Genomic DNA, 10,795 nt, shown 5'->3' with positions numbered 1-10,795 from the left:
TTTTTCTCTGTTGAGTGGTTGAGGACTGAAATGGATGTGAACAAGCACCATCTTATATGAATAGCAGCCAAACGTATGGGCAGGGCAGAAGCACGTCTCCGATAGACACTCAAATTTCTCCCATCTGTAGTGAGAGGACATAAGTATTTCATAGCTTGAAGACAGAAATACAGCTGGCAAGGACATAACTCTCTTGTGCTAGGTCAGGATTTGAAATGAATTTTTATTTCAATGGTATGGTTTGAAGGAAGTTTTGAGATTTCAAGAATTTTCAAGAGAGAAAGGAATTCACTGGAGAGGGAAATTTTGCAAAATTCAGCTTAAAAGAATCAGAGACTTTGTAATTTATAAAAAGTATTTAAAATACTAGTTGCTTTTTTTTTTTTTAAAGATATGTTTTACTCAATATTAAGTTAGAGAGGGAATAATAAAGTTTTTAATTGGTAAGGCTTTTCAATTTTGCATTCTAGCCCAATGGTTAACAATTTAACTAAAAAGTTACTAAAATGTATAATTTTCTAAGTATAAATCAATGTTCCTCCCATCCCTAGCAACTCCATTTGACTGTGCTGTAAGATTGTTTATATAATAAACTGATTGAAATTCATTTTATCAGGGGAACATATGTTACACTGCTGCTTTAACATTTGAAAGCTTAGCTTACTAGAGGAGCTCTGAGAAATTGTGTCTGAGGCTGTAGTTCTTTGCTGTCTTGGAGGGCCTGCTGCACCCAGGGATGGAGGTGGAGTACCACTTGGAACCAAGGCAAAGGAGATTATAGCGTTCATCACTGGTGAACATCATCTGCATGGCCAGGTGCCACTTTTTTTGTACTCCCAAATATATTTGAGGCCAGATAATGTTGTCATGTCTCTCTCCATCCAGAGCAACGATTGCTGCAACCCTGGAATTAAAAAATTCAGAATTAATGTTTTATTTTCTGTCAAAGATAAAACTAGAAAGATTCTCTTCAGTTGTTGCTTCTTCCTTGCAACTCCCCTCCACTTTGTATCACGCAACAGTACTCTTTCCTATCAGTTCAAGGGATCACCTGTCTTCACCTGAAGAGGTTTTGTTTGTTTCCTCCCTCTTGCTGAGTGGAGAGCACTTGAAATGTCAGCTGTGAATCAGAAACCCTAGGCTGGTTGGACGTTTCTGCATCTCTCTGTTTGGCCATGTAGGTCCAGCCGACCTAGGCTCACATACCCTCTAACAGAGCAAAATCCCTATGTTTGCCCAGCATGACACCAGATGTCATAAAATCTGCCTGCTATGCATACATCCAGCATGTGGGCAAGTGCACGCAGCCTGCACCCTCACACTGGGAGCAATGTCCCCGGCTGACCTCCCGACCAACGAGGCATCTGTGGGACAGAAAAAACGGCCTTGTCAGCCACATCCTGACCCAAGGGCTTGTTGTAAGATCAGGGCCATAGCTTAAAACAGATTTCAAAGAGCTGGAAATCCTGACGTAAAAAAAAAATAATAATAAAAAAAAAAATTAATCATACTTTCAGCTCTGTGAATGCAGCAAAGTGCTTCTAAAATTAATTATTCCTGTTTCTCTAGTCACTCATTTTATCTACTTTGTAGCTGTGTTCAAGTGTTAACCTTGTGAGCAAAGCAGAGAGGCTTAGGAAAGAAGATCTGCAGAGGGTCAAAAAATACACAGCATTTTTCTAGAGAACAAAAAGCCTTGTCCAACAAACGCAGAAGGAGATGAGATGCCAGCGGTTAGTTTTAAGCTTTATTTCTGGTCTAAAACCAAAGACCTCTTTATAGCCTAATAGAATTATAGACTCGAGTCTACCATTAATAGCATGCATGGCGCCAGAGTAATAAAAAATGGAAATTCATTGTCTAAGAGTGATTTACGAAGTACAGTAACTCATGTCAGAGTTTCCACAACGTTATGGTTCTCAAAAAATCTCAGGTCCAACTAACTACCAGTGTTCGGTTAGACATTGATCCTTTAATGAATGCATGCACTTTACTGATTTTACTTTGGCAATGTTACAAGTATGGAATCGAGAGAGAGAGAATATGTGCCGTGAAATATTCAGCAACATTTCTGGTCTGCTTTGTACTTGGGATCTGTAAGTTATTCATTTCATCTTTCCACCCTCTGGGAGAAATCTGTACCGCAGAACATGTAAACTTCTGAAAAAAATCCACATTTTTTAATGTTGAGTTCTTCAGAAATTGTAATAAATAGAAGTGAGCAAGCAAAGATCAGATTTATGGACTGTTTTAGCAATAGGCCTTATTTCAGATGACCATGAATCAAAATAATGCACAGAGAACACAAATTAGCCCATTTTCTACCGTCTGTCCATGGTGTCCCTGTAGCTCACACAAAGTGAGCTTCCTCACTTCTTTTTAACCATGCACATTTAGTTGTAATGCTTCAGCTCGTCTTCAGTCATCAATAGGGAGCCTTGTTACCATGGTGACAGACAGATGGATTAATGCAATGTTTAGAGAGATACAGCAGTGCCAAATTTTGATATATACAGTAAGTGCTAATGTACTGCATACACAAGAGGGCATGCATGCAGAAAATCTCAGGGACAGTCTTTCGTATGCACGGAGAGGGCTCTGACACACAATTCCCATTATCTTGACAGAAAGTGGCCATCTATCTCCCACTTAAAACCTTCAAAAATCGCCTGTTGCAGGCAGGGACAGTTGCTTTAGAAACTTAAAATGAACGTCTTCCGAGGCCTGCTGGAAAAGGCTGCTGTCAACACCTAACAAGTAAGCTGTATATATTAGGCCACGGAGCTACTGGTCATCTGAGAGTCATTATCTGTAATCCACCGCTTGAAGTGCAGGCTGACACTTTCAGCTGAGCCCGCTACATCGGCCTGTTTGCTTTACTCACTGCGGCTCTCACTGATGAGAAAGAAATGCTAGGTATACAAAAATGATTGGACTTTTCCCAAGCGCAGACAGAGTGCATGTAGAGTAATTCTTCCTAGCAACTTGCACGCTTCCTTTTCTCTCAGACCTTAAAGACCGGCACCTTCAGCGCCCATCTCACCCCCTTCCCCAGAGCCGCTAATGAGCTTTCCTGTTTTTAGAGTATTAGCTTAATGGTTTGTGTCTTGCAAAAATCCTCAGACAGAGATGAAATTGATATAGGAATAAGATGTGACAGTTATGCTATGAAACCCTGCCAATTACACTACGAATTCCCCCGCTCAAAGAACTATTAGTTGCATAGTTGATCTTATTCTCTGTGCGATGTTTGAACCATCCCATTATTGCTGAGCATCTCCGCTGCAGAAAGCTGTGATAAGCAGCTAAATTCATTGAAAAGTCAGGCATTTTTAAAAGGCAAGTTGACCTACAGACTGAAATTCTGGCACAAACGTGGCACTTTTAGAAATATTCTAAATGGGAAATCAGAAGTGCTTTATCCAGATCACACTATTAATTTATGCTACAAGAATAATTTAATTAGAAACGTTTTTCACCCATCTACACAAAGTGATAATTATCATTCATCATGAGCCTAATATTCAGCTCTCCTCCCAGGCCTTTTTTTAATTGTGGTATTAACTATAGCAATTAAGCTCTGTGAATGACCGCAAAAAGGGCCTTTGGATATAATCTTCGCTGAAGCTGATTAGGAGAAGTATACATCTCATATTCATGCCAATTAATTTTGTGGCTGGGTTTCTCGGCGGGTGATGTACTATATGAGTCAATTTTCTATTGGCCATCTCCCAGCGACAAATAAAACACCAGCCCAATCTTTCCCGAGTGTTTTGCAAGATGTGCCACCGCCGAAGGTCCCCAGGCCACTGTGGCTGGCCTCATGAGGACACCCAGTGGCACGGGCTGGGCACAGCAGCTCTCCCCCTGGCCCATCCAGACCCACTTCTGAAAATGGCCCTGGAGATGCTTCTGCTGCTGAGCGTAGGCCCATGACGGTAACATGTTCCTCCGGCACTGGAAGCCATCATAATTTGGTGAGTTACATCTGAATCAGATGAAAATGAGCCAAGTTTGATGTCACTCTTATGCATCAAGACTAACTCACTAACCCCCTCTGACTAACTCACGCTGGATTTGCGGGGGAATGTGCCCAGCTGTAACAAGTCGCCCAGGGTGACAGGGAACCCTGGAGGTCTCCAGCCCAGCCTCCTCTCCAAGCAGGGTCAGCTGAGAGCTCAGACCAGGTTGCTCAGGGCTTTAACCAGACAGGGTCTGAAAACCTAGAAAGCAGACTTCCCTGCCTCTATGGGCAGCCTGATCTGAGCCCGACTGCCCTCATGAGGGACAATCGTGGAGACCTGTTTGAGCGGTGGACTCAGAAGTATCTCATGAAGCCCACAGCAGGAAACATGCAGGATAGACAACCCTACATATCTTGATTCCGGGCTATTGCCAGGCGACAACAGCTCACCATCTAACTGGTGGTGCCAGAGCACCTTTGTTACCCCAGGTCAGACATCCAGGCAGAGTGGCTGAGTCTGAAGTCCCAGACTATGCTCTATGGGCACCACGGCAATAACAAATTATTATTTGCTGTTTCTTTTTTGAAATTATTCAGAAATGCATTTTTCTCTGGGCCATGTTAAAGGCTTTTCTAGTACAGCCAAATAATTATTAAAAGTTGATAGATATTATTTCATTCTGTAATGAAATGCATACTGAAATCCTTAAAGACATGGTATCCAGTAAAAAATAAAAAAAGAGCTCATAAATATTTGCTAGGTCCCTAAAGCAATGTTAGCATCACGGGAATTGGGGAGGGATCTATGATTTGTCTCCATAGTTAAGAAAGGAATGTGGACACAGACGAAAAGATGAGGCCATATTGTACTTGCAGAGAAAGAGCATCCTAAACATTGAGCAGGTAATAAAACGTGTAATTTAGTAAAGGATAAGAATAGAAAATAAGTAGATACACATATGTGCCAGAAGCCCCTGCAATGTCCTCAGAACCATCCCACAGAAACCTGTATCTCCTGCAGCCACAAATGCCAGCCAGCGCTCCCCAAGAGCTCCCCAAGTGTCCCCATCCCTGCGGAGCCACAGGAACGCAGTCCAAGACATGTGACGGCCCCAGCATGTGATATCAACATCTCTGAAATTTGCAGTGTGCCTCTGATCAGCCTTAATGTCATCACACAGGAGTGCTAATTTGGGCTTTATAACTGGAACTCTGCCCACGCTGCCAATGGGACTTCTGCCATTTACTGAACTGCGGCCAGGCCCTGGCCTTACAAAGCAAGGACGCTGTGGTGTCGCTGCAACAGTCAGGCACAGTCAGTCTTGTCCTAGGTTAAGCCTGACCTACCGAATAACCAAATGGAAAAGTGAAAAAAAAAAAAAAGAATCATTTCATCTTCTGCAGAAATAAATGATAAGGTATAAAAGCAGACCTGTGCTGAAGGAGAAGACCAGAGATCCAGAGATCAATCCTCCCAGCCTATTCTTTTGCCAAAGAACTACAGCAAAACTTTGTGTAAACTGATTGATTTCTTCCCTTGCTCTTCTCTAAATGGAAAAATACCCCTCCCATAAATCTGTGAAGCTAGCTCAATCAATATTTTTGAAGTGTCTTCTGCTTCTCAGATGCAGGGCTCTTACTATAATTGTTCTTACGTCTGACAAATGATCATTGACTTTGTCAGGATATCTGTGTCTAAATCCTATAAATCATTATTCAGTGACCAGAACTTTCCTAAAAGAGATCTGAGGACTTACTCTCAGCATGGGAATTTCAGACACCAAAGTCTTAAGAGAGGAACAACAGTAACCAGCTTATTTCTTATTACCATAAAACGAGAAACTACTGTAGAAACAAAACCATAGTTGCAGAATGCTTCCATTTCTTGTCCAATAGACCAGAAAATTGATCTGAAATGCTTAACCAGCTTCCTCATGCCTCCATCTGTACACAAAGCTAAGGGTGCCCTGTGCTTTCAGGAATATCAAAGCTTTCACAAATACAGGAAATGACCCAACTCAGTCAAAGAGTAAAACTCAACTCACCCGAGAGCTCTAACAAGCAGCTCAACTGCTGTATTTTCTCTCCTTCCAAAACCAGCATTTGGCTCCTTCTAAAATTCTTTTACATAATTAAATTCTGTTAGCGAACATGTCACTTTAACCAGCATTCAAATCAACCTCCTGCATGTTTTGAATTGGGTTTTCTATCTCCAAGCCTGATGATGTGCTTCATCTGCCAACTTCCTCTGCAGTGGCACTGAAGGCTGCTCTGGATACATACTATCAGACAGTCGGATAGTTCAGTAAATTAGCTGTCTGTCTGCTCATAAGAGGACGTGGAGCAGCAGAAATACAGGTCAGGACTGAAATATTTGGCAGCATTATGTTAAGAAGTTTGTACACAGTGTTCTTATTTCTTGGGTTAGCTGCTTATAGGCAGGAATACCACATATTCACAAGGATTATTTAAAAACAAAAAACAAACAACACCCACCCTGCCCCCCCCCCCCAAAAAAAAAAAATCACAACTTAGCAAATGTCTTTATGCAAACCTGCAAACCTGTTTTTTTTTTTTTTTCCTTAAATTTCTTTTCTTCCTTGTCCTCTTGCTTATTGTGTTTCCACACCTCACCCTTATAAGTACTGTATGTTTTATAAACTTCCTTAAGAGAGGCACTGTGTTACCAATTTTTCATGAAACCCAAGGGCTGATGTACAAATCCTAATCACAACTTCAGAATCACAGGTGGAGACTTACACATACTTTGAAGCTGAAAATTTTGGTTGCTTCATACTGTCTGCTTTTGCCTTACCATTTCTTTTTTATACTAAAAGAAGACCACAGAAGGAAGTCTACCATCCACAACTGCTTTGCTGTGAAACTTGGCATCCTGGCCACTGCAAACTTTAACAAATACTAAACACGCACACCGTGCCTGCATCTAGCAATTATCATTTACTGATGTTGTCTAAATTCAGACTTGTAGTCAAACTAAATTAGTAAAAAGTAATGCGTTTTTCAATTCTACCATCACCTATATAACCTTATTTGCATATACATTTTCATGCCCTCATTTTACAAAGATTTGAGTATTTAATACCAGAATCATAAAAATCAATCTTCAAACAAAATGTGTCTGTTTTTAGGGAAAGATAACTGAATCTTAGAAAAGATAACTGGTTAATTCTGCATAGCTATACGATAACCAGTCTGTCCACACGTGCACTGTAACAGTGACTGAGGAGGAATAAGAGTAATTATTCCTGTGTAAATTATATTTCAAAGGAGAGCAAGAAGAGATTAATATGGCAACCTAAATGGACACAATTCTGCTGAACATTTTTTTAAAGCAAGACAATTTTTTTTATAGCACTAGAAATTTTAAGTTACTCAGCAAGACAGTGGATTTCATGGGTTTTATGCCCATGAAGTCTTTGATTAATGATTAATAGAGACAGATGTTATCTGACTCTCTCAGAGATAGATTCTTGGCATTGTTCAAACCAAGATTAAATAACATCATTATTCCTTTTCTCATCTCTTTCTCCCTTGTCCCGGAGATTTGAAAGAAAGCGATGTGTTGATTGATGCGAAGTCAAAAAACTATCCTGAAAGAAAATCCAGGATTTTATCATCAAGGACAAAAAAAAAGAGGTTCTTATCTCGACAGTTCAATGATTCTCCTTGCAGATACAGTGGTGATCTGGGCACAATTTACACTGGAAATGTATGTATGCTGTTGTTTTAGATTTATGCATATTAACGACAGCTAAAAACTTCATATAACCATATACACTTCGGCCTTGAGATACAAAAAAAGTAATTATATCCATCCATCCATATATATATATACACACACAGAGCTCCTGTTTCCCTCACAACTGCTTCTTGATGCCCCAACGCCGTGCAGCCGGCGCAGCACACGCCCTGTCAGAAAAGGCTCTGGGCTGGCTTTCGCAAGCAGGGCGACCAGGAAGTTTCCCAAAATACTCGATTTTTCGCCTAGCAACCCAATCCCACGCTTGGGTACAAACTCCAGAGGCTCACGGGGAGGTGCGCTCGGCCGCCTCCCTGCCAACACACAAAACCCAGGAGGTTTAGGAGGCCAACAGAAAAGGCTGGTTATAAGAAAGGCTTTGGCGACTTTAGCACTGCGTGACTGGCAAAAAAAATGAAATTAACCCCCCCCCCCCCCCACCCGAAGACTGCACACCGCGGTAGCGGCGTCTCAGCCGAGATTGAGGAGGAGATGGAGGAGGAGGAGGAGGAAGGGCGGCTGCCTGTCCCTGCCCCGCTGCCTTCCCTTCCGGGTTAACCACCGCCACCGCCACCGCCTCCTGCCGGGCCATGGGGGACGCCCCGCAGGGCGCAGCGGCGGCTCCGCTGGAAGCGGGGCTGGGGCCGGCCCTGCCCCGGGGAGCCGGGGGCCCCGCGGCCGCCCAGGACGAACTCTTCCTAATCAAAGGTGCGGGGCCGCCGCGCTCAAGCGGGGATCGGTGGCGAGAAGGAGCCGGCCCGGGCTGGCCTCGGGGGCTTCCCGCTCGGCCGCAGCCGAGGATCAGAGCCCCCCGGGGCGCCCCCGGTGCAGCTCCAGCTCCGCCGGGCCCGGGCCCCGCTCCCGCCGCTCCCGGGGGGCGCTGAAGGGAGGCCCCGGCCCCAGTCACGCGTGGAGGTCCTCCTCCTCTGCTGAGGGCAGGAGTTGATTAAAAACCGGTGGTTGCTTCCGAAATCAGGAAAAGATTGCTAATTCGTAGATTCTGAAGTGTAAAATGCACAGGGCGTCCCGTGTGCTGACGCTGGCTGAAGTACTTCACGTGCTAGAGCACAGTACTTGACATGACTACAGCAAACTTCATCACAGTCTAACTAATTTTTAAACTGTGGGACCTGATATAAGAATATTTTGCTTTCTATTCAGGCTATTTATTTATTTTTTAAACCTGACTGCTGTTTAATTTTTTACCCAGCACAGGCTGGGTATCATCAGTCCCAAAAGAAGAGCTTGTAGCCCCCTAAAAAAAGGGGATTTCAGTATGAGCCAGATGCTTTTGTACAGTGCACTCAGTCTTTGTAGTGCATCTTTTTCTTAAAAGTGATCTGGTTATGGCTGCACGTGCCTTTCTGATACAAGAAGCAGAGGGATCAAGGGGCCCCAAGTAACTTTGGAAACCCTGAAGAACTGAAAGTGAGGGGCGCTTTCTATCTTGGGAAAGCTCATGCCTTTTATTATTACTTTGAAATAGAACATTAGAACAGAAAACGGACAAAACCAAAGAAGTAGTGTTGCTTACAGAATGGTTTTCTGAGGTGCTGACAGATTTCTCAGATGCCTGTTGGAAGTATCAAATGGTGCAGCAGAAGAATTACATCTTCCTTTAGGGGAAGGGTAAAGCATGGTCACAGAGCAAGATGATTTTAGAAGCCTGGCTCTGGAGTGAGAGTCTACTGAGGGAGCAGTGGAAATTTGGAAGTACTTTGAAAAGGTATCCTGGGATTTGAACAACTTCTGCATTCCATGTTTTGCAAGTAAACACTTGTAATTCATTTTCAAAGTGCTCTATTTCAAAATAACTCTGTCCTACTTGCTGTACTGAGTTAATGTAAATAATTTGGACAACATCCTTTCTCTTCAGCATGTGCTGACAGATTCTCCTTTTTTTCAGTTATTTTCAAAACAGGTTTTACTTTTTTCCCACCCTAGAAACCAAAATCTTAATTTTTATTTATTTTCTCGGCAGGTGGAATTTTTCTAGGTACTGTTGCAACAGCAGGAATGATAGCAGGTTTTGGCACCACACTTGCCATGACAAAAAAGAAGAATCCAAACTGGTTCAGTAAGGTTTGTTCCTTTTAAACTGTTTTCCAGTTGTTGCACATGGAAAAAAAATGCAAAAAATTGCTTTATAAAAATGTTGATACATGTAGAATTTGTCAGTCAAAAGTTGATGGTAAGAGCACTAGACTTTAAGTCAAAAGGAGAAGGATTAGTTCAAAAAATCAATTCAGAGTTGGCACTACTAAATACTTCAGTACTTGAGATTAGTTGAAATAAAACAACGTTAAGCTTACACTGTTAGCTTTAATCATAGTACTGCTATATAATGGAATGTAATCGATGATCTATTTTGATCTTGGGATGTGAACATCCTTCAGTCATGAGCCTCAGCAATCCAAATTACCATGCAGTCTTGTGGTGCTATCATGAATTGGGAAGACTGGAAACTATGGAGTAACGATGGAATGAAGAGGCAGAAAGCCTGTAAGATGTGGAATGCATAATATGAAAAAATAAAACTCTGAGAGGTTGTTTCACAGGCTACAAGAATGTATTAAAATAAAGAAGTTATCTTTTTTTAAAACCTTTTTTTTTTTTAAAGTCCTTTATCTTGGACATTGTATTTTTCCAGATATGGCATCTTCTTGGCTGTCAGATCTGTCCTGTTAGCACTGTGATTTATCAAGAATGACATTACATTGACATCCAAAAATAAGTCTGCTGGAAGTGGCTCCAAACGATACATACCATTTAAATTTTTACTGAAAACTGCTATCTGCTACTATCTGTGCAAATGAATTTCAGCAGTTTGCTAGAGAAAAAATATATGATTCCTGGGTCCCTCAACTTGAATACTGCAGAGTGTAGAAAGAAGGTGATGTATTTTGTCAAGGTACTTGTAGGTGAGCAATTTCAAAAGGGAAAACTAGACTTAGAGAATGTCTATAGAGGCTCTCTGAGGTTCTGTTACCAAAGAGGTAAAGTTTTGCAGTAGCATTCTTACTTAAATGTGGAGTTACTGCAGGTCATTGCCTATTGTTTTTAATAACATG

At 42.0% G+C, this 10,795-nt stretch overlaps 1 protein-coding gene across 1 annotated transcript in view; it reads left to right on the top strand.

Moving 5' to 3' along the window:
• The first annotated feature begins 8,265 nt into the window (after positions 1 to 8,265).
• Positions 8,266 to 10,795, top strand: part of TMEM242 (transmembrane protein 242) — a 21,447-nt gene continuing 18,917 nt past the window's right edge. The window contains exons 1-2 of the mRNA XM_035321918.1: positions 8,266 to 8,432; positions 9,706 to 9,806. Coding sequence (XP_035177809.1) covers positions 8,315 to 8,432; positions 9,706 to 9,806 — 219 coding nt within the window. The 5' untranslated portion in view covers positions 8,266 to 8,314. The remainder of the gene's footprint in view (positions 8,433 to 9,705; positions 9,807 to 10,795) is intronic.

This window comes from Oxyura jamaicensis, chromosome 3 (assembly GCF_011077185.1).
Source record: "Oxyura jamaicensis isolate SHBP4307 breed ruddy duck chromosome 3, BPBGC_Ojam_1.0, whole genome shotgun sequence".
Lineage (NCBI taxonomy): Eukaryota > Metazoa > Chordata > Aves > Anseriformes > Anatidae > Oxyura > Oxyura jamaicensis.
This window is presented reverse-complemented; position numbering and strand designations above follow the sequence as displayed.